Genomic DNA, 27,521 nt, shown 5'->3' with positions numbered 1-27,521 from the left:
AGCTAATCCCATAAATGCTCTTCTTCCTCACTACCTAGCCAGCCACAGAATTCCCTACGACTGGCTATCATCTTCCAGGAGCCTTTCCCAGCATGCTATCCTGGTGCCTGGCCCTTTAAATCTGGGCTGGTGAATCAGCTGCAGCCCTATGGTAGTCCTCTGGCTGCTGAGTGCTGCAGGTTGGAACTCCAGCCTTTCTCGCTGGTAAGTGAACCAATTGACATTGTTTCCTCCTGGCTTTTCCCCTTTATCTGTGCAGATGTGGAACATCCTCCTGGGGAGTCTTTCAGATGACACAGGTTCCCCTCTGGGCTTTGCAGGACTTTTAAAGGCCTTTTCTGTGCAAGCCAGAGGGCTGCAAAGAGATGTGCTCTGCATATCAGTTTCTCTCTGGCTTTGGATCCCTTTTGGTTCCCGCTGGGCAGTCTAGTTCCTTTTCCTGTTAGTATTTAAAGCAGCTGTTTGTATTGCTTCATTTTCCATCCATGGGCTTGTTTAGAGCTGTGTTTATAATCCCAGCAATTAGTGATGAGAAAAGACCTCCTGGGTCACTCAGCCTGTCTCCCTTCCAGTGCAGGCTTGTCCCTGTATTCATCTCCGAGTGCTTCGGCCAGACTAGCGCTAAGAATCCCAAGCGAGGAGGCCTCCACCACTTCCCTTAGGAGCCAGATTAACACAGCTGGTGGGTAGTGAAACGTATCTTTCCCTGTAGACACCTGTACTCAATGAGTGCCTAAAGTTTTGCTGTAAAAGTTCTCTGGGGACCTAAATTTCCACCTCTGGGCAAGTGGGCTGCTAAGAGCCTGGACACCTATTTCCCGGCTAAGCCCCAGCATGCTCCAGGCCCTGGGGTAAGAAAGGCAGGGGAACGCCCATCTCCCCTATGGGGCCAGAGGCCACCTACCACATTCAGGTTTCAGAGTAGCAGCCGTGTTAGTCTGTATCCGTAAAAAGAAAAGGAGGACTTGTGACACCTTAGAGACTAACAAATTTATTAGAGCATAAGCTTTCGTGAGCTACATCTCACTTCACTTCCGATGAAGTGAGCTGTAGCTCATGAAAGCTTATGCTCTAATAAATTTGTTAGTCTCTAAGGTGCCATAAGTACTCCTTTTCTTTCTACCACATTCAGCATCTGGCTGGAGGAGGGTAAATAAGGATATGGCTATTGCATGAGAGAGAGAGAATGACTCGGTAGCCCAGTGGCTAGGCACCCAGATGTGTGGTGGGAGAGCCAGGGTCTGGCCCCACTACTCCGACGACTGGTTTTTGTGGGTTGCATTCTTAGGCACCTCTCTTCCTCCCTGAACATTGTACAGGGAGTCTAGGCGCCTAACTCAGAGTCTGTGGATCTAAGTGTTGTTCCAGGGATTGGCTAGGCACCTAAAAATTAGATACTGCAGTGCCCTGTGTTCCAACGCCTCAATCTCTTTGTGAATCTGGGTCCTTCACCCTCCACGTTGCTTGGGTGCCGCAAGGGGACCATTGAGATCACATGAAAGGCTCCCTGTTCTCAGTCCAGGGGCCTGGACCTGACACAGCCTGCAGTAGCCAGGGGCTGCAATTGCAGACAGATGGTCAGACTCTGCCTGTGGCTGGAGCATGCTCAGTCAGATTCTTCAGAGTTTTTAGCTGCAAAGCTCTAGCAAAGAGTTGACCCAATGGAGGTGGATTTTCACAGGGATAGCAAAAGGCACATCCCCAATACAAAGGGACAAGTTTCAAGTCCCTGCTCCAAAGGGGGGCCTAGAGATTCTCAAAGAAAAGGTCCCCAGAATTTTTTAACATGGACAAAACCATGCATTTTTTCTCTACGCTGTTTTTTGGAAGTGGCTGGACCATTTTGGCTGAAATTTTCCTGAAATTCTCAGCCTGAGGCAGACACCCAGCATGGAATGGTTACAATCTGGCAAAGTTATGAGCAACTGAAAACAAAGTCTTACAATGGGAAGAGTTGGGCAACCCTATTATTAGGTACTACAGCCGTGAAAAGCCGTGCTGGGAAGAGCACGGAGAGGAGGCTTGCAAAGGTTAATGTGTTGTCTGGTATCCCAGGCTTGTGAATGAACAGAGAACTTCAGTTTTCAGTGCCGGCAGCCCCTCTCGCTGCCTGAACAGAGAGGGCATTGAAAGGGTTTTAGTACACAGTGCGAGAGCACTCTCTGAACTGGCCCATTCACCACGTTGCCTTCCAGATCTGAGCACCGCTGGAGGGTGGAAGGGGAAGTGGAACCCAGGAACCCCTGCCAGATGAACACTCACTCAGCACTGTTAGGCCTCCTGCAATGAGGCCAGCAAAAGCTTTCACTACAGAGCCCTCCCCACATCCCCTCCCTTGCTCTGCCCTATTACGGGGCTGTAGAGCTCAGTTTCACCAGCTCACTGCAGCGTCTCACAATGCAAAATTATTGGAGAAGGAAACCCTCCCCGCCAAACTCCAGTGTATCTCCCACTCCAGGAACAGTCTCACCACATCTTAGCCACCCAGGGCCCTCTCTTCCTTCATTAGGCTCCACCTCCCTCACCCATACTGCTGTCCTGGGTTTTATCTTGTTGGAGTCAGAGCACCAGATTGACTGTTTTGGTGGCATTATTTGTATCATAATAGCACTGAGGCACACTGAGATCAGGGCTCCATTGCGCTAGGTGCTGTACGAACTAACAGAGAGTCACCGCCCTGAAGTGCTCGTAATGTAAATGGACGAGACAAGCAAAGGGCTGCAGGGGAGAGATATAACTTGCAAGCAGAGTGATTGTCTCTGCGGATAGGCCCATGTTATGGAATCATGCTACAGCCCTGGTCTTTAATGAATTGTCACATGGTCACATGTCATATGGTTCTAACCACACAGACCAGACCAGCAAGCTGCCTTGACATCGAACATTATGTTACGTGCACGAGTCTATGGACCATAAACTGTTTGGGGCAGGATTTTTTTCATGTTCTGTAAATCACCCTGTACAGTGTAGGAAAGCTCTGTAAGAAGAGCAGTGTGAGGTTCTGTGTTTGACGCGTCTCGCGGACTCCCAGCAAAAACTCTTAGTGTGCATGTAAAAAGAGATGGGGGTTGTAACTAGGGTGACCAGATGTCCCGATTTTATAGGGACAGTCCTGATATTTGCAGCTTTTTCTAATATAGGCTCCTATTACCCTCCCACCCCCCTCCCAATTTTTCAAACTTGCTATCTGGTGACCCTAGTTGTAACTACCAGCCCAGCTAACTCGGCCTGGGATCTGAGAGTCAAGCTGGGCTCTTTTGCTTCTCAGATGTCCCCGCCTGTGAGAGGTTATCCAGGCCTAAATTAGGCCCTCAGTGACACGTGTGCAGTCCCCTTGTCTTTGGGCACCTGCCCTGCTCCATTGCCATCAATGGCCTTGCACAGAAGTAATTGATTGAAATTTAATACCCATCTGTTGATGATGCCCCAGAAGGAAGGGAATCCATCTTGCATTCTCAGCTGTGCTGGCTCTGCACCCCCAGCAGAAGCAGAAAGTAGTAAAAAACCTCACAGTATAGTAGTCACTTGAGTCAGCAGCTGGTATTCTGATACACCCGGGGGGACGATCTGATGAGTTAAGGTGGCTTTTTTGTATCGTTTTACTGTCTCTTTTTTTCAGAGAAAAGCCACTTATTTAAAATGTGTCATTATCTCTCCACTATAGCGAGTGATAGTGCGAGTTGTCAGCATGAAATTACACATTGATCTCTTCTTTTTGTTTCTGTGAAAACTGTGCCCTGTGCTTGGAATGTTCACTAGTGAAATGATCAGCTTGGCTGGGCTCTTGATAATAGAGGATGTCACTTTTTTACTTGTTGCAGGATCAAATCCAAATCTAGGTCAATAATTTTTACCATCATGTGAGATTCATTTGGTGGTTTCTATCCAGTTACTAATAAGCAGATATTGCTTAAATTAGCCTCTGTATCAGATGACTGGAGGATAGCTAATGTAATGGCTGTTTTTAAACAAGGCTCCAGAGGTGATCCTGGCAATTACAGCCCGGTAAGCCTAACTTCAGTAGCAGGCCAATTGATTGAAACTATAGTAAATAATGGAATTATCAGACACATAGATAAACACGATATGCTGGGGAAGAGTTAACATGGCTTTTGTAAAGGGAAATCATGCCTCACCAGTCTATTAGAATTCTTTGAGAGGGTCAACAAGCATGTGGACAAGGGGGATCCAATGGATACAGTGTACTGTGACTTTCAGAAAGCCTTTAACAAGGTCCCTCATCAAAGGCACTTAAGCAAAGTAAGCAGTCATGGGATAAGAGGGAAGATCCTCTCATGGATCAGTAACTAGTTAAAAGATAGGAAACAAAGGGCAGAAATAAATGGCCAGTTTTCACAGTGGAGAGAGGTAATTAGAAGGGTCCCCCAAGGATCTGTAGTGGGACCAGCTCTGTTCAGTGTATTCATACATGATCTGGAAAAAGGGATGAACAGTAAGGTTGCAAAATTTGCAAATGATACAAAATTACTCAAGATAGTTAAATTCAAAGCTGACTGCGAAGAGTTACAAAGGGATCTCACAGAACTGGGTGATTGGGCAACAAAATGGCAGATGAAATTCTGTTGGTAAGTACAAAATAATGCACACTGGAAAAATATAACCCCAACTATACATACAAAATGAGGGGGTTTAAAGTAGCTGTTCCTACTCAAGAAAGAAATCTTGGAGTCATTGTGGATAGTCCTTTGAAAACATCTGCTCCATGTGCAGTCAAAAAAACTAACAGAATATTAGGAACAATTTGGAAAGGGATAGATAATAAAACATCATAATGCTACTTTCTAAATCCATGGTACACCCACACCTTGAATACTGTATGGTTTCCCCATTTCAAAAAAGATACATATATATTAAATTGGAAAAGGGTAGAAAAGGGCAATAAGAGTGATTACGGGTACGGAACAGCTTCCATACAAGGAGATTAAAAAGCCTGTTCATTTTAGAAAAGAGATGATTAAGGGGGGTATATGATAGAGGTCTAGCAATCATGCATGGTGCGGAGAAAGTGAATAGGTATTTACCCCTTCACACAATACAAGAACTAGGAGTCACCCAATGAAATTACTAGTCAGCAGATTTAAAACAAAGATAAGCACTTCTTCACACAACACACAGTCAACCTGTGGAACTCATTGCCAGGGGATGTTGTGAAGGCCAAAAGTATTAAAAAAAAAAAAAAAAAAAAATTAGGTAAATTTGTGGAGGATAGGTCCAGCAATGGCTATTAGCCAACATGATTAGGGATGCAATCCCATGCTCTGGGTGTCCCTAAACCTCCCACTGCCAGATGCTGGGGCTGAATGACAGGGGACTGATCACTCAAAGTTGCCTTGTTCTGTTCATTTCCTCTGAAGCATCTGGCACTCACCACTGTCAGAGACAAGATACTGGGCTGGATGGACCCAGTACGGCCGTTCTTATATCGATGCCAAGGAAACCACAACTCCAGCTGGCAGTCTGAGCAAATGAGCCAAAGATTTGAATAGACACTGAACAACCCTCTCCACCCTAGAGGTGACCCTCTCAGATCAGGGCATGTTGGTACAGCAATCTGGGGCTTGAACCGTGGATACATTATGGCTGGAATAGTCAGCAGGATTGAGCACCTACAACTGGAGCCAGTTTTTCAAAGGAGCTCAGCACACTGGGTGCAGGGCTCTCCTGAAAAATTTGGCTCTACATGGATCAAGGAATTCATTTTCCTAGGTTGTCAATCCAGCACCCTCCACCAGTATTAAATTGCAAAACTGCAAGTCAGTCTTGTGCTTCATGCCAGCAGGAATGGCTCATGTGCAGCTCCTAGGACATGTTCTCCTCTGGCGCAGGGGCATTGATGGCTCTGGCGCACTCAGAAATGTGCAAGCGTGGATGCAACAAGGCAGTTTTTACCTGTATCAAAAGACTGACAGTCCCCCCCTGCAGGACACACACCAGACCCCGGTGACACAGGATAGCAGGGCTGAACTGGCAGGCAGCAGGCCTAGCCAACAAGACCCACGCAGTGAACAGCGTATTTAATGACAGCAATGAAGGGATCGCTGACTACCGGGGCTTAATCGCTCAGTGGTTTGGGGCACTGGCTGCCTCACTGCTCTGCTACGTGCTGGCTGATATTCTGGAGGGCTAACTTCAGCATTATTCCCAAAAATGTATCTGTCGTCTTCATTTTCAGCCTCCTACGGCTCCCCCACCCCAAAGCCCCTCAAAGTCCAACCCTGTTTCTAGCCCCATGTGGTCATGTGCCAGCTGAACTGGTGACAACACATACTGCTTTTTATCCCAATGCAAACATGAACCCAAGGGATTTGTGGTTTTCCCAGTTTGCTCTGGGAACTCAGTGGGGACAGAGTCCAGGGGACATGCACGCAGAGGGGCACCAGTGGCATAGAGGGCAGTGAATGTATTCTGATGCCAACTAGTGCATTGGTGCAAGAACTTGCGCAGGATCATGACTGAGCTGGCAGGTGCTTGCAATACAGGTGCTATAGAATTAGACGTAGAGTTTGTGCATCTAGATTTTCAGCTAGACAGTGTGGCAATGAACATGGGGCTTCTTGTAGTGATTGATGTCTTAGTGTGTGTTACTGGTATAGGAAAATGGGAGTGGCTCCTTGGAAAAAGGAACAGAATTTTGTAATGTGCTGGTAATTTACTTTGACCTTTTGCATGGATTGTAGTAAATTCTAGGAGCAGGATGAGCTCTCACTACACACATGTACTGAACCCCACTGTGCTGGGCACCAGTCTGGCTTGGGGCCTCTGGGTGCTACTGAAAGACAAATAAGCTGGCCCTCTCCAACGAGATGAAAGAATTTCAGCCATAGTGATGCATTATGTTAACACACTTTTCACGCTCGGCTGGTCCGTTGCCTGGTGGAAGGGGCTTAATTGCAGGGAATGCACAAATCTCTGAATTCAGATCCTGCCTCTGGAGGAAACAAGGAACTTACTTAGAGCCAAGGCCAAAGAAGCAAAAGTCTGACTGTTATTTGAGCTTGCATCCCATTTACACCCTTATGTATTTTAGTGGAACTTTCCTACCCCCGGTTTGTTGGTTTTTAAAGCCCCCAGCGAAAAGCTTTTCAGTTTCAAGATTTTGCCCAATTAAAGAGCAAGAGTAGGAATTCAGAAGCCAAGCACCTGGAAAATAATAGCTGGCTTGACCCTCCCATGGAGTTATTTCCCAACAGTTCCCAAGTCGCTCCTGGCAGCTTTCAGGAAACGCACATTGTATGATGTTTCCCACAGTTGCGCGGCTAGTTGTCTGCACTCAGCGCTTTCTCACAATTCAGCTCAGTGGCCTGCTCCGGGGTTGCGGGTAGACCATGGAGGAGAAGGATTCCTTGGGGGAGGGGAGGAAGTGGGGCAGCACTAGCCATACATCACCCCCTGCCCATATCCCCTGAAGGGCATATGGTGGAGCAGCTGTGTGGAAAAACCTCTGTCCATGGCCCAGATTACCCATCCTTTCCAGGAAGCTGACTGAGGGCCCCAAACTGGCCCCTCCAACTCAGGTGACTCCTTCCCAGGAAAAAACAAGGCTTCTACGTTATCAACCTTCATCCTCCTCCTCATCAGTATGCACCACCTGTGCAGTTTCTCATCGAAACAGACTGGTCCCTGAGGCCCATCTTACAGACTGACCTGCCATAGGTTTCAGGTGGGGATGCTGGAGCCCCACTGCATAGGAGCCAATAATGCACATTTCTAACTTGTTGACTCTGTTAAGACTCGTTCCTAGAGACACTGAGCACATGCTGCTCCTCGCTGTCACGGAGCACCTCTGACCCATACCTGGAGTAGCACTTTGCTCAAGTGACCAGCCCTCATCTCCCCCCTTCACCACAGGCCTTGAGGAAACCCCCCAGCTAAGCTCCAGGGCAGGCTGTGAGCACTTGAACTAGCACTTCTGCAGAATTTAAGCTTCCTGTTTGCTAAGAACCTTCCCTCAGTAAAATGCACATGGTGCTGGCTTCCTGAGGCTGCAGGCAGCTTGGGTGCTGCTGTTCTAGCTAGAGGGGCTAAGCTTCACTGATGCTATGGCTAGCAAAGGGACAAGAATCTGAGTTGTAGCTGGGGAAAGCAGAGCACCATGGCAGGGGAGGCCAGTGCAGGGGGATACTGAGGGAGCGGCGGAGTGGAAGAGGACCCCTCCCCTTCCCAGCAGCCAGACTTTGGGGGCAAAGGGAGAAGAGGGCTGGGAAAGAGTTGCTTTTCCACTTCTATCAGTCCAAGAGGCGTAGACTTAACCTGTCTTCATACTCCCACTTGCCGGAGACAAACACAAAAGAGGGATTCTCTGTAGGGTTGAGACGGGCCCCTGGCAAGAAGCCCAGCCCCGTCCCTTTTCCCGGCAGTCTGTTAGACCAGGGCGTTGCCTTTCATACCTGCCTCTGGCTAGCAGGCAGCTGGCAAACTTTTCAAGCCCTGCCTTGAAGAGGCTCAGGAAAATCCTTAGTCATCCCTGGCAGAATAGCGGCTTGGGAGCTCAAGAGGACCAAGCGGGGCAGAGGCAGAATTCTCAGCCAGGCAAAGGACTCGTCTGCACCCTGTTGATGCAGCATTTTAACCACATGTTTGAAACCAGTCTCATGAGAGCAGCAAAATGCTGATATACTGGTGTGAGGCACCGTGATGCTGGTATGCCAGTAAATTAAGAGAACGGTGTTAGGCACCTTTATAACTGTGTCCACATTAGGCATTGCACCAATTTAGTAGAAAATGCAAATCCATGCTCTGAAGTGTCCCTAGCCTCTGTTTGCCAGAAGCTGGGAAATGGGCGACAGGGGACGAATCACTCACTGATTGCCTGTTCTGTCCATTCCTTCTGAAGCACCTGGCACTGGCCACTGTCGGAAGACAGGATACTGGGCTAGATATACCACTGGTCTGATCCAGTATGGCTGTTCCTATGTTCTTAAATCAGTCAGTATAAAATTCTGTGCCTAGACCCAGCCTAACACCCCTTGGCCAGAGGGATGCAGTACAGAGAGATATTAGTACACTTTCAGCCACCTCAAGGCCCCTTTACCCTGCCAGACTGTCTGAGTGAGAATCCAGACCAGAGTGCACAGGAAAGGGGGGGTATGTGCCCCTTGGCCTCCCTCACTGGCCCCGGTGTGAAGCGCACCATTACCAGGGCACTGGCTTATTTTTAAGCTACCCAGCAGCAGCGCAGAGAAAAGGCAGGGAGCCATTAGGTTAAAAAAGTGATTTTTTTTTTAATTTTTAAATTAATAAAAAACCTTTAACCTGTTTAAGCAAGATTCTGATTTGGAAACTAAAGCCCCGAAGCTGCAGCCCCTCCCTGTTGCCCTGGCTGGAAGGAGCCCCCAGCCCCTGCTGCTGAGCCGGGTGGGGGAGGATGGTCCTTTGCACAACTGCCCTTCCAGCTCGGCCTCCCCATGCTGAGCATTGTCTGGTGTGGGAACAGGGCCAGCGCAGGAGGGTGAAGGAGACCAACTATTCCCCAGGGTGAAGGGGGCAAAAGGGTGCATCTCAGGGCCTGGGCACAGTGAGATTTAATTAGCATGAATCCCTTGCTCGTTTGTTTTTGGGGGCACATGCTGCAGACTTGGATGATTTTCAACAGAGGCCAAAGGAGGAGGGCTTTACCACGCCCAGCAAGGATGTCCAGGAAATCCAGACCCCCAGCACCACCCCCGCATCCTCTCGCTGATCTACAGTGGACTGGACTACCTAGTATCTTGGAGTCGCACTGTTCTTTGGGAGCTTCCGACGCCCATTCTCTGGGCCTGCCAAAACGCAGCCTGGTGTTACCGAGAGGGGAGAGGTGTTGGCAACGTGCCATGCTCCTCCTGGTCCAAGTTGTTCCGGCAGGGAAGCTGAATGTGCAGCCATACATTTTCTTCCCCAATCATGATCCTGCAGCATGGGAGCTCCGGGTTCAAGGGGCACGTTACATCCCTGCGTGGGACGCTTTCCCACAGCGGCCACATTTCAGTGGGTGCATCTCCCCCTCCTCCCTCACTTGGTAAGAGCAGATTTCAGGCAAGCCACAGGTCCGAGTCATACAGCTTTCTGACAGCCAACCCCGACTCATCTAGGGGCACCCCAGCAGCAGCAGCCAAAGAACAGGGGAGGGGGGGAAGCGAAGCCAATGACAACAGCTTCGGAGCCACCCCCTCCTCTGCCCAAAGGAAGCTCTCAATGTCCAGCAATGTCCTCTTCAGCCAAGCGGTGTTGTCACCATCCTTCGATTGCCCACCTGGCTGCCAGTCTCTTTCTATTGCTCATTCTCTCTGGATTTATATACATTAGATATTTATATATTATATAGTTATATATTAAAAAAGAGAAGACCAGTTATTTACTCTCCGGAAGGGAAAAATCCCAGCAGAGTTACAAAAAGAATTATAAAATATTCCAGTGCGATCTTCGGGAACCCCCTCCCCCACCGCTCTGATTTCCTGCACCTCTTCTCTGTTCTCCCCCCCACCCCACAGCCTCCCTTCCCCACCACTTCGATGTTAACCAGTCTTATCTTTGCCCATCCATTGCAGCCATAGCTTTCTGCTGGGAGCCTCCTTGCTGAGACACGGGTGGCCACATGGGCTGCTGATGGTGGAGATGATGGTGGAGGTTGTGGCTGGTTGGAGAGGACGGTGGCATCCAGGCAGGTTGGTGGTTGGGAGGTGAGGAGGCCCAAAAGGGACTGAAGTTACCCGGTGGAGAGCAGGCCATAGATGTGATGGGGCTGTTGCTGCTCTGTAGGTTCTCTGAGGTCCGCAGCTTAGAAAACATAGCGAGTGCATCCGGGAAGTTGGGAGGAGTGGCTGGAGTATTGCTAGGTGTGCACATCTGCAGGGACAGAAAGGAGAGAGCATCAGACAGACTGTACCTCAGCGACCACCACAACACCATGCACCATCTGTTGGAGCGAGAAAGGCAGAACCAGTCATTGTCAGCTGGGAACTACCTGAATTAAGCCATTTCAGTCTCAAGGAAGGACAACACCAGCCCTCTCTGTGTCAGCTGCAACTTTTCTCCTACTATGAAGTTTGGAAGGCCACCAGCGATAGCCATCTGAGCAGCCCTACTGTAGAACTGATGCTGCTATAGCCACTGCAACATCTAGCCCTGATCAGAGCAGGTCTCATAGATGCGGTGGCCACAATTGTGGCTGGTGTACACTAGGGCTCCCAATGATGGTGGAGCTGAACTGATTAGCAACTGACTGTATAGACACGGCAACAGACACTGGTTCCTTGCCCAAGGTCACAACCAATGCCTCAAGCATGACTCCTGCTCCATTTTCCTGTCCACGGGGCTGGAGTGCTCAGATTGTAAGCCTCGGGCCCAGGGTATCCTGGGCTCTAATTCCACTGGTGACACCAACTTTGTTTGGCCTTGGAAAAGTTACTCATCTCCTCTACCAAGGAGATGTAAAGCCACTGACATCAGAGATGAAGGAGAGCAATTGCTGTAATGGCATTCAGACCATCCCACTGGGGCCCATTCAGGATCGTGGTCTCTGTCCTATTCCAGTATCAAAGGAACTCCGTCCTTAGATTCCTCTGCTACGACTTGCCCGGCTGCTTGTCCCCATCCCCTGCTGGCCCTGGGCACCTGATGAACCTGACACTACACCTTTGCTAGCCTGCCAGACACCGGCCCCCTACAATACCACTTTCTAATCTCTGCAAAGCACGCCAATGAAACAGCAGAATGTTCCCACTGCTCTGCATCGGAAGGAGGGTGCCGTCTTCTGACAAATGCTACCAGTAAAGCCCAACTTTTCTGTGACTGCCCAGCCTCCCTCAGCGGGAGGGGGACCCATGTCCATGCCACAGAAATTTAAGGCATCTCAGTTTGGACATCCCAAAGTCGCTGATCACGTTGGAAGATCTTGGCATTTACCCACCATCCAGCCTCAGAACAGGCTGAAACCAATCTACCCCTCCTCCATCCACCCCCCCAAAGGCACGGGATCTGAATCTCTGCAGTCAGCTCCTCCCCTTGCAGCACCCAGGAATCTCTCAGCAAGCTGCAGCCCCTCCTGGCTCAGCCTCTTCCTAACATTGGCTTTAAAAAGCTCCAGGGCATAAGGTGCGGCTGTGCAAGGCTCACCCCCTTCACCAGCCTTCAGGTGAAATTCACCGAGGTTCTGCCCTGGGCTCAGCCTGTTCTCTTGTGTTTTGCCTGGCTTTGTTTTGAGGCTGATGCTGGCTCTGTACACAGAACTTTATTGCCGGATTATGTTGCTGCTGTGCATCAAGATCTTAAAGGGGCACTAGCAGGTTAAAATATGTAAAGCTATTTTAAAGGGATGCAACTGAAATGAAGTCTAGTCAGTTATGAAGGAGATTTAGTTGCAGTATGGTAGTACTTAGGAACCCCAAGGTCAGGGCCTGCTGCACTTGGTACTCTGAGTTAGGAGTAGTTTTGGGTGCTCCAGCTGTCCCTGAACAATTCCCCCCTCCCAGTCAATCTCTGTGGTCATAGTCACATTTTCCTATTTAAAACCTTTCACACAACAAAGTACAGAGACACCCAGGCAAAGAGGGGAAACTGACTAACTGATTTCACAGGGGAAAGGATGAAACTGGCTATATGCAAAGTGCTGCCAAATGAACAAACCTGCCAAAAAAGGAATGTTTCAAATAACTGTTCAGTTCCAGTATCCTAGGAGTTCCTGTAAAAATAGGTGTAAATAAACAAAAAACCCCAGACAAATCTGACTTGGAGGTTGGGGTTCTATTAGCTTAATACTAATGGTACTTTAAATACTGGAAATTGAGAGATTTTGAAAGTCTAGTTGGCATTTATTCTTTCAAACGTGTTGTGACAGTAAAAATAAACTAGCCATTTCACTCCCTGCTTTAATCGCAACCCCCTGCAGGGGAAATTTTACTTTAAAAGCCCAACTCCATGCAACAGAATTTTTAAAGGCCATAGAAACATTTCTAGTTTTTTTTTTTTTTTTTAAAAAGCCTAACTTTTGGGTCAAATCAATGGAGAGTCCCTTTAATTTACAACAACAACAAAAAAAAAAAAACCCTAAAAAGAGTCAACCAGAAGGTCCCGAAAAAGGTGACAAACCAGTTCCAGGTACCTCTCTGAAAGACTGTCCCAATATTCTGACAAGGTGCCTCCTATTCTGCCCTTGTGATCTGTTCTGCAAGTTGCAGGTATTGTCAAAAGTCCTAAATGACATGACAAAATGTAGAAACTCGATTCCCTAAAGCCCATGAATGGATCTCCACATCCAGGGTCTTACAACAAATCCATCATTGTAGTCAGCATAATTTATGAAGCTAACATAACCAAAAATAGCTCTATGGTTCCTCCTCGTTCCTTTCCAAGGCAATCAGGCCTGTATTATTTCTTCCTTTGATCCATTACCACTTCTTTTTTGCAAGGCATCACTAGTGTGAGAGAAGCTGGATCTACCAGAGTTTCCAGCCTCTGTTCTAAAACCACAGGCTCCCTTTGGGTTAAGTTCAATAGCGTATGTTGCAGATATCAGATCAGTGCCATGTCCGCCTATAGCCAGTGGAGGGGAATGAAGAGGGTGAAAGGAAATTTCAGCTCTTACAGGAATAAAGGGTCTTGCAAACCACAGCCTCCTCCACCTATCTCTCCAAACAGTTTCCATGAAAAAACATGGATCTAGTGCAAGAGATCTGATCTCCCTTCTAACCCGTGGCTGGACTAGGGTTCAGCTTTTCCCATTCACTATGAGTTAGAGGTTCTAATGGAAAAAAAGTGATTCAGAGGCTATAAAGCAGACCCTGAACACATGGCCGTGACTGTCTGCCTGATCAGAGGTCTCGGGGGGGGGGGGGGGAAAGAGGAGAAGACGTGTACACATGCAGTGCTACTCCTGCTGCTGAACAAGTGTCCAGATTGTGGGTCCCCTCTCTGGAATCACCAGGGCCTCACGTTAATGTCCCAGTGACCCAGGGTAGCAACCGAGACAGGAGTGTTACCACAACAAACAGAACTTGCAGGATGAGCAGCGAGGACAACTGGGGGGGCGGGGGGAAGGCAAATGCCCTCAGCACAATCTGATTGGCTCAGCTCGTCCCACCTTCATAATCTGTGAATCTTTCAAAGGCATGTTTAAGAGGTGAAACAGAGAGGTTTGTCTGGGATTTTTTAAAGGCAAAATCAGAGAGGCCCCCCCGCCCCAAACCCGCATCTGACATTTCCACCCACCGGAGAAACAATATGTTCAGAAGGACGGAATATGCTGTAGGTTTGGGAGAGTGAAGGGGAGGAACCTGGCTACTTCAAGCCTGGGTAGAAGGGAAGTGCACCAGAGGCTGCAGAAACACCCTCTAGGACTGGCAGGCCCTGTGAACAACTCAGAAAGCGAAGAGGAAGGAGAAGTCATCAGATCCTTACAGCCATCTCAGGGGACAAAAAATAGGGGGGAGGGGGGACTGGCTATACAACCGTTTGCAGAAGTGAAGCAATCTTTGAACACTCAGACCACTGGTGTGGGTGGCGCCAGAGAGACCCACAGGAGAGGTCTTTGCACCAAAGATTTTACACGATCTAACTTTTCAGGTCTTCCTTGCAGAACTCTACCAGCCCCCAGTAAGCAATGTTGAGCAGATGAAGAAGTTCTCCCTTGAGGCCCCTAGCTGCTACTGTAATGCAAATAAACTTCCCTCCATTATAATCCAGGTGAAGCGTGGATGAGTAAATTTTCTGCTGGGGCTAGTGGTCCTTTGCAAGACTGTTCTTGGCTATTTAGATGATCTCACCTTCTAACTATCCCCCAATCACAATTTACCCAGCTCTAAGGGAGTGAGAAAGAAGTGAATTTATACACATACCCAAAAACTTCAGAAGGACAAACAGCCACTGTGAAAAGCAACTTATCAGCTTTTTTCCATTTCCTGGTAAACCATGATAGTTCTGTGCATTCATTCTAATTTTAGTCTCAAGTGCCCTCTCCCCCACCCCTTTCTAGGCTGTCCCCAGGGCTCCAGCTTAGTCTTGTGATAGGTTTTTATATTTTTGTAATCACTGTCACACCCTCTCTGTGCAACAGCAGTGAGAGAGAAAACTCCAACTCTGAGACCAGCCCACGAGGGACGGAGCAAGCTAGCGCACAGAGAGCGCACACCACCCAGTCTATGGAGCAGCAGAATGGACGTGAAAAAAGCATAACTAGCAGAGGCAGAAAACCGGATAGCCTGGGATGTACTGGGAGCAGGCAGCAGCCTGTATCATCATCAGGCTCTGACATCTGTGGGGGGTCAATCAGCTTCGATGCACTTGGCTGGAGGCAAAAAAGCTGATAAGATGCAGTCCCCTGCTCGAGACAGTTTGGGGAGTAACTAGGCCCTGATTCAGCAAAGACTTTGGCATGTGCTTAACTTTAAGCACATGGGTGAGTGCTTTGCTGAATCAGGGCCTCGATCAGCACAGTAACAAAAGGTGGATGCTTCATAGAGAAGCGCATGGTTGCACCTGGATAAAGAGAAGTTAGAAACGCAGCCCACAAAGGTCACACCCTTGTGATTCAAAGGAAAGGTTCAGGAAGTCACTAGTGGAGTCCATTCCTCCTGCTACAAGAGCAACATACCCAGAGAGGGAGATTTTCCCAGCTGCTCCCCTCTAGCGGCCCAGCGCAGAACCGCAAGCCCAGAACTTAAGAAATACCAACACTGGCCAAAATAATGAATGGGGGAGGGTGCAGGCATAAAGGAAGGGAAGGGATTGCAACACACACTCTCTCTCTCACACACAAAGTGACTCACCCTTCCTAACTGCCCCCTTCAACAACAAACAAAAGCTGCAGAATTAATACTGTAGCTCAGCAACCGGAAGCAGAGTTGCTAGTTTTAGTCTTGGGCATAATCTCCAAAATCGCTACCCGGTGTGAGAATCCATTACCGACCTTCCGGAAAACTCCCTCTTTGTAAACAGCCTTGTAAGAACAATTCCTAGAGTCTGCCTCAAAGCGGTTTGGAAAGCATGTTTTAAAAAGGACAGGGGGTTTGTTGGGTTCTTAGAAAGGACAAGATCTGTATGCGTCTTCCTCTTAAAGAGAAGCACTGCACCAAAACCTTGTCCACACACAATGTTGCACCAGTTTAAAAATTGATTCAGTTGCTCTAGTACAAACCTGAGTGTGTGGATCCACTGAACTCGTTTTATACTTGCTTTATTGCAGCTTGAAGCTCCACTCGTAAAAGTCAGGTTTAAATTGAACTAAGAGTGTCCACAAAGGGATCCGCATTGGTTTAAGAAATCAGATCAAACACTTATTGTGTTCAACTTTGTGAGTAAACCAGGCCTAAGTTAACTTCTAAACATTGTACTTGTTCTTCATGTATGTTCTACTCATCCAGAAAGGCAGAGCTGCCACAATCCTCCTGTAGGTCATTGAGACTTGGGTATAGCTAAGTCCTTTAAAACCTATCCTAATTAAACCCATCTTATATGAAATATTATATGTCAAGTTTCTAAGAAGCCTTTTTCTTTGTACCTTCAAAATTTGTGCCTGCAAACAAGCTCTTTCATACAGCTGCCTTATGTGTTGGGAGGGAATGAAGAGGCAGAATTTTGTAACTGGTGCCAATTCTATGGGAGTGAAGTTGCATTAAACCTGATTCACTGCCCCACCATACACAGTTGCCCATATCAGTTTGGGGAGGAGAAGGGTGAGTGTGTTCAAGATCTTAAGACTCATGTATAAGGTTTTTTGGTTTTTTGTTTTTTTTTAAAAAAGTGTTCACCACATAACCTAACAGGCAATATAACTGATTTTCCCAGCCTAGCGATTTCTTATCTAATTAGACTGTGAAATTCATTGCCACAGGATGTCAGTAGTGCTAAAAATGTATTCATATAAGTGCCCAATCTTTTACTCTTGATAATAATATCCAGAGTTGTTATAGGCAACACTAATTAATTTTGGACGAGACAAAACCTCATGGTTCAAGGTTTAAGACAATCTCTAATTATTAAGTACTAGACAGAAATCTTTGGTAGGAGGAGTAGGGAGCATCTTTCTCCTGTGGGATTCTTACCCTGGCCTCTGTCACAGCTGGAATACTCAACTAGATGGATCTTGGGTCTGATCCAGTCTGGCTATTCCTATGTAGTGAATACACTAACAGAGAGAGTTTCAGGATTTATCTTCTTCTTCCCACATAACTTTTGTATCTTCTCTTGGTAATTCTTGGTGAGAGCTGGGATTATGCAAAGCGCTCCAATAACGTAGTTTGAAAGCATTCCTAAATGTTGCAGCCAAAAGGAATCCAGATAGGTTGTCCTCATCTCACCTTAGTTTAAAGACAGCAGGCCCAATTCTGCCATGTTACCCACACAGAGTAGTTCCCATGAAATGAATGGGGCTATTTGCGGAGAAAGGCACTATTCAATACAAGGTAGCAGAATGAGACCTGGGGTTAGGGTGGTACAAATTACTGAACGCAAACCAGGTCATGTGCAAAGCGGCCTGAGTGCCTAAATCTTCTGTCAAACAGCAAGGCAGAAGAAATTATCATAGTTTCGGGAGAAGTGACAGCCAGCAGAAAGTGATTTGCAATACTTAGCTACAGGTCCCCAGACCCTCTGTTGGTTGTGGGGCGCAATAGGAGAGAAATATCACACCTTGCAGGCTCTGGCTACGCGAGTCCTATTCCTCTTCCTCTGTTGGACCAGCAGAGCCCGAGTTTGTTTGTGAACTTCAGGAGATGGTGTAAGGGCCATTTATTCCCTAAGGGGCTAGATTCTGATCTCAGCTACACTTGGGGTAGGAGGATCAGTCCCAGCTGATTTCAGTAGAGTTACTCCAAGTGTACCCCAGAGTAACAGGATGCTGCCCCTCAGACTTCTGCCTGAAAAATGGAGGAAAAGAGGTGGATTTGATCCCCAAATTCCCCTGGGTCCTTTTCATTCAGACACTGTCAATAACTTGAAATGCCTTTTATTCTTTGGCGCTCAGCTGCCTGTAGGACAAGCCCATTCGACATCTTGAATAAATAACTTAATCTTGTTTGTGCTCAGAAGACACGACCCCACGTGACAGCATGAAAAAACTGGAGGGATGGGGCTTCTGAGCTGCTGAACTTTTGTGCATTGGCTGGATATTCCGGGTTTAACAAGAATGCTGGCCAGAGAAACGCACTCAGTCAGGAGCTGAACCTTCACCCCAGGGGCAGGAGGAGAATTATTATTATTTTTTTTTAAACTAAGTGATTAGAACAAACAAAAAGCAACAAGGACAAATGGGCTCCTCTTTTCTGACTGGTTTGCTTTATGGGACCCAAACCTTTCAGGATATCAGCTCCTTGCCACAGGGGCATTTGCCGCTTTAAGGACTGACTTCTGTACAGCCAAGGGCAGGGAAAGGTGGGTCTCAAACCTGCCTCATTTGGATCCTTACTACACCAGACCATGCTTGAGAAAACAGCTGGAATACCGGAACACAAGGGGGGATATTTTGCTTACATTCTGCAGGCACCTTTTTGCTCCTATGATTTTTCTCACGTACCATGGCATGGGGAGAGGAACAGAAAACAGACAGCAGCAAAAGACAGGGGCCAAAGGGGGGTGATTGGGGCATCTATATGCAGGGACAGAGACCCTCCTTGTTGCAGGCAAGGACCTGCAGTTTTATCAGGAGGGCTGATTAACTTCCCACCCAGCTTATGTCAATATCAACATCCCCTAGATTTTACTGCAACTAATCAGATCCAGTAAAAAGCTAGAGCAGGTTCCACTGTCAGTTTATCCATTCAATTAAACAACAAAGCACCCCAAGACCAAACAATTCAACACCTTAGAGAGCCGCTTTAGAATCTGGACACTCACAGTTTGAGTCTATCCTTCAACAAGTGAAATTTGCTATTAGATATTTCTGTTCTGGAAATTATATGGAACTTTCAGTTACCAGGTAAAAGGCCCCAATCTGGCAATGAATTTCAGGCAGCCAGACTCCAGTTGAGCTCCCTTGGGGTATTGCCAGGCTAAGCAGTCTGCAGGACTGGGGACTAAAAAGCAACCCATTTGCTATATGACTTTTCTCATGTCCACAAAGAATACTTTTTTTTTTTTTAAAGTTACCCTTGGGTGTCCCAAGAAATTCTTCACTTAGAAGGTTCACATCCCATTTCAGATGGGTGTATCGACAGGATGGAACCAGGGTAATATGAGCGACTTATTTATAAGGTTAATGGCATGTAAGCATTTGTGACCTGGGGAGTATCCCTTATATAAAGAGAAACAGGTATATCTGTGAGACGGTGCATAGCTGCTCACTTTGTGTGATTTTGTTGAGGTTTGCTCATAGCTTTACTTGTACAATTGTGTTTCAGAACAAAATCAAGATACTGTAAAAGCTCTCCTCTTAATCTCCATTCTCTCAGTGATCAGAATTGCTCATGGCATTTAAGTTTGAGCAGAAATCTCAAGACATTAGGGCAGGGAACAACACTCAACAACAAAAATGTGGCACAAAAGTCAGACTAGTATCTGGAACAAGAGAGGAATAACATTTGGCAAAGAGAAGGGTCACGTTGCAGATCATGACATGTATACCAGTTTCTTGATTAACGTGTAACTGGTTATAAAAAGAGGGAGGGGTGAAGCTAGCCTACCAAGCAGCCAAGATTTCTTTTGCTTGGAAATACTATTAAGCCGCTTTTAGAGAATCCAGTATTTGTAAGCTTATAATGAAGAGGGTGAAAGTTGGACAACACAGAGAGGTTCTAAAGCATTCAGGAATAGGCTCCTCTGCCTTTTTATTTTGATGAGACAACGTCATAACTGAAGATCTGCCTAGATCTGAGTGTCAAATCATTTTATGAGTAATGAGACAAGCACGCTAGTGTCACTGCTTCTGCATCTGACTAAGTATCAGGGTTCAAAGATTTTTAGAACACCAGAAATGAGTGTTCAGTGTTGCATTTCAGTGATTTTTTTAAGCTATTGGCTAAAATATTGGCCTCCCTTATTTAAAAAAAAAAACTTGGAGGTAGATTTCACTTCTGTTCATATTCCAGTTTTGGGTTTCTAATAAGCTGGTTTACACAAGAGTGATTAAAACTCGTTAAGCTTCCTGTAGCAACCAGGCAGTAAATGATTCAGATGGGTAAAGAATCACTCCTGCTGTGAGTTAAGCATTTCAAACAGCTTGAATCACCACTGCATCTTCAGAGTTTGATCTGGGTTTGTAAACTAGTAACTGCAACCTCTAGCTTTAGTGAAAGCTTGCCCTCAATCAAGCCACCCAAGGACGGTGCCTATGAATTTCCAAGCTAATTTACAAATACAAGATAGGATAAATCTAGTGTTAGGCCTAGGAGTAAAGGAACAAGATAAATCTAGTTCCTTTCCTGGAGGCTTTCCTAGTGTGCTAGCAAGAAATCCTGAGACTCAGTCGAGTGTCTACCTGAATTCTATGCCCAGCTCAGCCACTATCTTGCTGCATGACCTTGGGCAAGTAATTTAATATGTGCCTCAGTTTCCCCTCCCACACTCAGTCTTGTCTATTTAGACTGCAAGCTCTTCAGGGCAGGGCTGTTTGCACAGCACCTAGCACAATAGGGAACTGTTTCTGCTGAGGCTTCTAGGTGCTACCATAATACTCTAATGCTGGGGAGAAATTTTGTGCTAGAAAGGGAAAAAGTGAAAAAATAAGAGCATTAATACAAAGTTCCCAAGAGCCATTCTTCTGTTTTATTCCAAATCTTTTAGAACTGGCTGCAGGTTTTAACAAGTACAGGAAAAGAAAAATCTATGACTTAGCCTCCATCTACTATTATCCTCACACACAGCACTGGTTTAGTTTCCTAAAAAAAACTTCCTCTGTTTCGCTAAAGAGACTTGCCCTCAGCCAAGGTCAAGTAAAGTTCTGCTGAAAGTTAAGGAAACATTCAAGGGAAAGCGCCTGCCCCCCTTTCCCATCCCAATTCACTTAGATCTTTTACTTCTTATAACTATCTAGATCTATGTGAAGACAAACTATTTCCTGGCAGACATTTTGGCTCCTGTTTACATTTGCAGTCTGTGTATTTCTCTTGTTGCAGACCAATATGGCTGTCACGAGAACTGACAGTTTTGAATGCACAACCACTTCTGCTTGCAGCCTCATGTTCCCCTCCCCAGTATCAAAGGTGGCCTCTAAAAATGCAGACCCTGCATGTGCAAGAGGAGGAAAACCCTCCCCTTGGTTCCATATTTTTAATATGGCTTTTCATAAGAAAACTTTAACAGGTAAGGGGATGGGTAAGAGTGGCATCTGATGAAGCATTTGTAGCTGCTTTTATGAGGCTGTCAGAGATAAGAAATAACCTCTTCAGATTTCATTTATTCATGAGATTAAGGAATGGGGGGTGGGGAGTAAAGACACCACTGTAAATTTCATTCTAGCCCACAGGAAGTGAAGATACCAAAGGGAACAGCACGTGTCTGTGAAGTTTGGGTCACTTACCATTTGATGGTGGTGATGATTGTTGGGAATGTTAGTTTCTTGAAAAAATGCACTCAAAGCAGTCTGCAAAAAACCAACAACAATTAGTTAATTCCAGCAGTCAGACAGAGCAAAGGGGGAAATGCAAACACACAGGATAGGGGCTATTGCTAGTAAAGACCCTGAAAACGTTTTGTTTTATAAAAAAAAGTAGTGATTGGATCTCTGTTTTTCCTCCCTTAAGTATGTTTCAACTGTAAACAAATCATTTGAGACAACAAACCAACACGATTGATCTAGCTGTTTGCATTTCACAACACAGGCCTGGACTGGCTTTGAAATGCTAATTTTCTCCCTTGCAAAAGAAGGAATGAAGCTACAACAGAATCCAAAACAAGAACACAGCCCCGAGCCCTTCTCCAACTGGATTGATCCCATGCCTACCTAACCCAGAAACACAAAACACTGCCAGGCAAGGAAGAATCCGGCCGAAGTACCAGCAAAGGGCTTCAGTAAAATCTGGCCAAGAGACCCCATGTCGACTTCGTTAACACGAGTGACATTAAATCAGGGAAGGAAAAGGGGCAGTGTAATGAAGTCTCCCCAGGAATGCAAGCCTTCGCCCACAGGCCAGCAAGAAATTGACAAAGCCCCACGTGTAATTATTTCCTTTAAGTGAACAGTTTTTTTTTTAAAACTACACTTGTTATCCGCTTCCTCCCCCCGTCTTCATCCACGTGTACGGAGTTAAAGCCGTTCTCACCTTACATAACATCCCCCCGTTTGAAAAACACAACCGAAAAACGGGTACACCGCATTTTACTACACGGGCTTTCTCCGTATTCCTCAGCTCCGTGTGGGGGTGGGAAGAGGTTCACTCCGTAGTGAATCCTCTCCCCAGCTCTGGAGCAAGCTTCCCCTATGAATTCTCTCCCCCACCACAGAAATCGGGGCGAAGAGAGACCAGACCACGTTTCTATGCTTCATTCCACGGCCCAGGAGAGCCACAGATTTGGTTACAGCGCAATACATAAATTGGTACCAGCAGCTCTGCAAAGCCGGTTCCCCCCCCCCCAGGAAATTACATGAATAAAATGTATTCTCCCCTCTTCCTTCTACCCACAACAGCAGCAACAGACATGACGTGCGAGGCCTCGCGAGTTGCTGGCCCCTGAAGGCACTTGCTGCAATAGGTAAGCGTAATGAAGTCCTAGTAAAAGGATTGTTTATGTGCAGCTTGCCATTCAGCGGCGGCGCCAGGGCCCCGTGTGGCACGGCTGGCCGTGGGTCCCAGCTCTGTTGTTATTTAAAGCCGCGTACACACACACACACACACACATTCCTCCCCCACAACTGCTTCCAAGGCCAACTGTTTTAGCGAGAAAGGAGAAGCGATTAGGCGGAGGAAAGGGGTGAATCCGAGGGTGGAAGGGAAGGAGGAAAGGCAGGAGGAGCAGCACGCGAGGCTCCCACCAACCCAGCGCCCCCGTGGGGTGTCGACGTCCCCCGCCCGGCCAAGCCACGCCACGCACCTCGAACTGCCAGTGAGCCGCCTGCAGCAATTGCTTCGCCTGGTCGGCCGCGCAGCCCGCGGCCAGCACGAACTGGTTGATCATGACCTGGTGCCTCAGCTCCTCCATATTCACCGACATGGCGAGAGAAACGAAACCACAACAAGGAGGGAAGCGGGGCAGAACACACACACGGGGCGGCTGCGGCGTGCGTGGGGAGGAGAAATCCACAAAGGCCCTTCCCTCCTTCTCCTCCTCCACCCCGCACTCGGCTCCCCTGGCCCCTCGGATCGGCCAAGCCACCCCGGCTTCTCCCCGCCTGCTTCAGTCGGCACCGCGCCGGTTATGTTGTGCTCCCCCCCGCCCCAGTTCCTCAGCTCCTCGAGCACCACAAACAACAGCAGCAGGGGAGGAGCATGTGGGGAAAAGTTGGGGGGGGGGAGAGACCGGAGGTGTCTCAACGTTCCGTTCCCGGCGTTCCGAGCCCGCTGATTGGCCACCGCCGTGTTCTTTACATGTATGAACGTTCGATTCGAATCTTCCAGCTCCCCAGGCTGTAGCTGTTTCTCTCGCTCCCTTCCCCCCCAGCTCGTGCTTCATTGGGGGAGAATGAGCCATCGGCCTCTTTCCCCATTGGATGGCTGCTGTGTTTTGGATCGGGAGAGGTCCATCATTGGCCTCTGTCTTTCCAGGGGCGGGGTCAGGCTGTGCTCTTGTGCGAACTGAGCTAGAAAGCACGGCCGGCTCGTTGATTGGCTGTCACCCCCTTCTGTTTTTCTCTGGTTGAAAAAAAAGATGTTTGTAAAGCCAAGTTCATTCAGGAGCTTCATTGAAACCAACATGCTCAGCTAGAAAAAGCAGGACTCGACTGAGCAAGAGCAGAAACAGCTCTGACTCATTTCCTTTGAAAGAACGAGTGATCCTGAGAACCAAATTTATCACAATAGAAAGCACATTTGCAACTTCCGATTCTTGCAGTTTATTTAATCCTGGGGGTTGAGGGTTGTTATTTCTTGTTATTTATTTATTTTTGATTAGTTTTGAGACATGGCCAAACAACGGCAGCCAATTTCCGCCCTGGTAAAAAGCTGCAATGTCACTACTCTGCATTTCATAGAGTCATAGATATTAAGGTCAGAAGGGACCATTCTGATCATCTAGTCTGACCTCCTGCACAGTGCAGGCCACAGAATCTCACCCACCCACTCCTATGAAAAATCTCACCCATGTCTCAGCTATTGAAGTCCTTAAATCATGGTTTAAAGACTTCAAGGAGCAGAGAAGCCTCCCTCAAGTCAACCATGCCCCATGCTACAGAGGAAGGCGAAAAACCTCCAGGGCCTCTCCAATCTGCCCTGGAGGAAAATTCCTTCCCGACCCCAAATATGGCGATCAGCTAAACCCTGAGCATATGGGCAAGATTCACCAGCCAGATACTACAGAAAATTCTTTCCTGGGTAACTCAGATCCCATCCATCTAATATCCCATCTCAGGGGATTTGGCCTATTTACCCTGAATATTTAAAGATCAATTACTTACCAAAATCCCATTATCCCATCATACCATCTCCTCCATAAACTTATCAAGTAGAATCTTAAAACCAGATAGATCTTTTGCCCCCACTGCTTCCCTTGGAAGGCTATTCCAAAACTTCACTCCTCTGATGGTTAAAAACCTTTGTCTGATTTCAAGTCTAAACTTCCTGGTGGCCAGTTTATACCCATTTGTTCTTGTGTCCACATTGGTGCTGAGCTGAAATAATTCCTCTCCCTCACTGGTATTTATCCCTCTGATATATTAAGAGAGAGCAATCATATCTCCCCTCAACCTTCTTTTAGTTAGGCTAAACAAGCCAAGCTCCTTAAGTCTCCTTTCATAAGACAAGTTTTCCATTCCTCAGATCATCCTAGTAGCCCTTCTCTGTACCTGCTCCAGCTGATTTCTGTAACATCTCAAACCTTCTTGCCCTTTGAGTGCATGGGAAGAATCAGCCCCTTGGATGGATGGATGTGAGAATCCCAAATCTAGTGAAAAGTTAGTTCTGGGCTGCAGGACCCTATTATCCCACCAGTTGCATATGTGGAATTCCCACTGGCTTCTGCCTATAACTGCCGAGACAATCAGGCCCCAGGTCTCTATGGCGTCAAAGCTGGGCTGTGTTCCTGGCTCTGCTACAGGCTCACGGTGTGACTTTGAGCAAGTGACAGTGCTGCTCTGTGCCTCAGTTTACCTATCTGCAAAATGCCTTTAATTATAGTTTCTCACAGACTTCAAGTTTTTGAAGCATGCAGACAATAAACTGTTGAATGCCATAGAAATGTCTGTTAGCCTATAAGGTGCCACAGGACTCTTTGCCGCTTTTATGGAAGTGAAGACAAACCAAATTCTGACAGAAGGTCGTAATGAGGCATAAATGAATGAAGAGGCACACTGTCCATGTGGGGCAGGTAAGTGTCATACTTGTTTTACAGATGTCGAACTGAGGTAGAGAGAGGTCAAGTAATGTGAGATCACACACAATGTATTTGGAGCGCCAATATTAGGGCTTAGGAATTCCTGACTTCCAGCCCCTTGTTCAGTCCACTAGCCTCTATTGGCTCTCATGCTGAATTTGGGTGAGGAGCCATTCATTTTTCTTGAATGAGTTTCTCACAGGGACCATCCTTAGGGGCAAGCGATCAGGGTAGTCACCCTGCACAGCAACACCTGCGGGTGCACTCGGGTGTTCTGCTCACACACACTTTTTTTTTTGCTCAGGTGCTCAGGAAGCACCAGAAACATTTTCTGCCCTGGATAGCAGAATGCCTAGGGTTGGTTCTGCTTGCCACAGTCAGGTGAAGGTGATCTGTAGAGGCTTTGTACTTGCCAAGATCTGAATTTAGAGTTCTAATTGGTATTTTTCCAAGAGCGGATGGTGTCAGGCATTTTAAACAGTGTATGAGAGCTGCTCACGGGGCAAACGCTGCTTCCAGCTGCATAGAGCATCCTGCAGGAGTGGATCAATCCAGGCATTTCTGCTGGGCAGGAGTGGGATCCAGGTTGCCAGGAGCGTGTGTGGCTCATTGTGCACTGCCTGAAAGGTGCGATTTGGGGAAAGGGTAAGACAAGGGAGGTCTCAGGGCAGAGCTAGTAGTTCCATGACTGTGCAGCTCCATCATGCTTCCCATATTGGCTACTGAATCTGTGGCCAGCTCCATGGAACTAGGGGTGAGAATTGGGTGTAACCCAATTACCCAGATTCTGTGATAGGCTTTGCTTCCTCCTATGCAGCAATAGGTGTTAGTGAGATGATCAACTTTTGAAGAAGAAACAGACAAATCACCAGCTTCCCTCTTCTCAAACGTTTAGGCCCCTGCACTCCACCAATTCTATTTCTCTCAAGGGCCCCTCTGTTTCCTTTCAGGCAAGCACTTCTGTACTTTCACTCTACACCGGCAACATCCTCCCTGCCATGTTATTGTCCTCCCCTTCAGATCCTGCCTTTAACCCCACCTTTTATTACATTCCTTCAAACACATATCCCCTAGAGGGAACAGCTAAAAAATGTAACCACCACAATGCACCATGTGCCACCTTAGTACCCACCCAACCTTATTTTATGTACTCTGACCCTTTCCCATTCAAGGGTCCCGGGTTTGTCTTTGATCTTAAAGCCTAACTTTGCAGATGCTGGTCCAGCTTTTCAGGGGGTATAAATTGGTGTAAATCAATTACATCTGCTGAGAATCTGACCCAGAGTCTGTGTTATTGCTGTAAGCAATTAAATCAGTCACAGTAGTAAGCACTATACTTGGTAGTATGTGTGTAGGCCTTACAGTCTGATCCAGTACCAGTGGGAGTCCTACTGACTTCAGTGGCAGCAACACATGGGCTCTGAGCCTGCCAGCTACTCTGCAAGGGCAGACTCCTGGACATGTATGCAGGCCCACTGAAGTCAATGATGCTCCATTCAGAAGCAGGGGATTGCCCAAGAGAGTCTCATTGCAGGATTGGAGCCATAAACTTGTGAAGGCAGGGACCATTCCTCCCAGCTTCTCTGTGGAGCATCAAGCACACCTGTGGCGCTAACATAGGAAAGTTAAGTATAAGGAGGAATTGAATTTCAAATACACCATTAATTTAACAGGTAACTCTAGCTGGAGTTGACATTTAAAACACTAACATTTTAATAAATTGCTGTTTACCTACAAAATTCCTTTCCCTGAATTTCCATCCTCCCCCTGGCTGATTTTGCCAAGATCTTTGGCCCAGATTCTCAAAGGTTCTTAGGCGCCTGAGTGCCATTGAGTTCAATGGTTGTTGAGCACATAAATGCCTTTGAGGATCTGGGCCTTTGTGTTTCTGAAAATAGCCAGGTACCTACCTGCTTGTTGTTATTAATACAAGTGTCAAATCTGCCTGCTTCCAGGCCCAATACTTTCAGGGATGTCACAATCCAATTTGTGATATTATAGTTCCCTATCATGGAATCACATCTCAGGAATGGTGAAGCAATTGAGCAGAAAGCTGAAATTTACAAATATCTTCCCCATCAGCAAGGACAGGCAAGGGAAATATGCAAAGAGGACAGGGGAGTTTAAAAGACACT

The 27,521-nt window shown here is 47.1% G+C and overlaps 1 protein-coding gene and 1 long non-coding RNA gene across 2 annotated transcripts; one reads left to right on the top strand and one right to left on the bottom strand.

The window, feature by feature from the left end:
- The first annotated feature begins 43 nt into the window (after nucleotides 1-43).
- LOC122456573 lies at nucleotides 44-22,612 on the top strand. Its single transcript, XR_006275517.1, has 3 exons — nucleotides 44-204; nucleotides 21,039-21,225; nucleotides 21,666-22,612. It is a non-coding gene; the product is annotated as an uncharacterized LOC122456573 (long non-coding RNA).
- UBALD2 (UBA like domain containing 2) lies at nucleotides 9,223-23,829 on the bottom strand. Its single transcript, XM_038372281.2, has 3 exons — nucleotides 22,954-23,829; nucleotides 21,443-21,505; nucleotides 9,223-10,842 (listed from the first exon to the last, which is right to left on the bottom strand). The coding sequence occupies exons 1-3, from the start codon at nucleotides 23,071-23,073 to the stop codon at nucleotides 10,522-10,524; spliced, it is 504 nt and encodes a 167-aa protein (XP_038228209.1). The 5' UTR covers nucleotides 23,074-23,829; the 3' UTR covers nucleotides 9,223-10,521.
- Nucleotides 23,830-27,521: the final 3,692 nt, after the last annotated feature.

This window comes from Dermochelys coriacea, chromosome 14, assembly GCF_009764565.3.
Source record: "Dermochelys coriacea isolate rDerCor1 chromosome 14, rDerCor1.pri.v4, whole genome shotgun sequence".
NCBI classification, from domain to species: domain Eukaryota; kingdom Metazoa; phylum Chordata; order Testudines; family Dermochelyidae; genus Dermochelys; species Dermochelys coriacea.
Note: the sequence above shows the minus strand (reverse complement) of the source record. Positions and strands in the feature narration are given on the sequence as shown.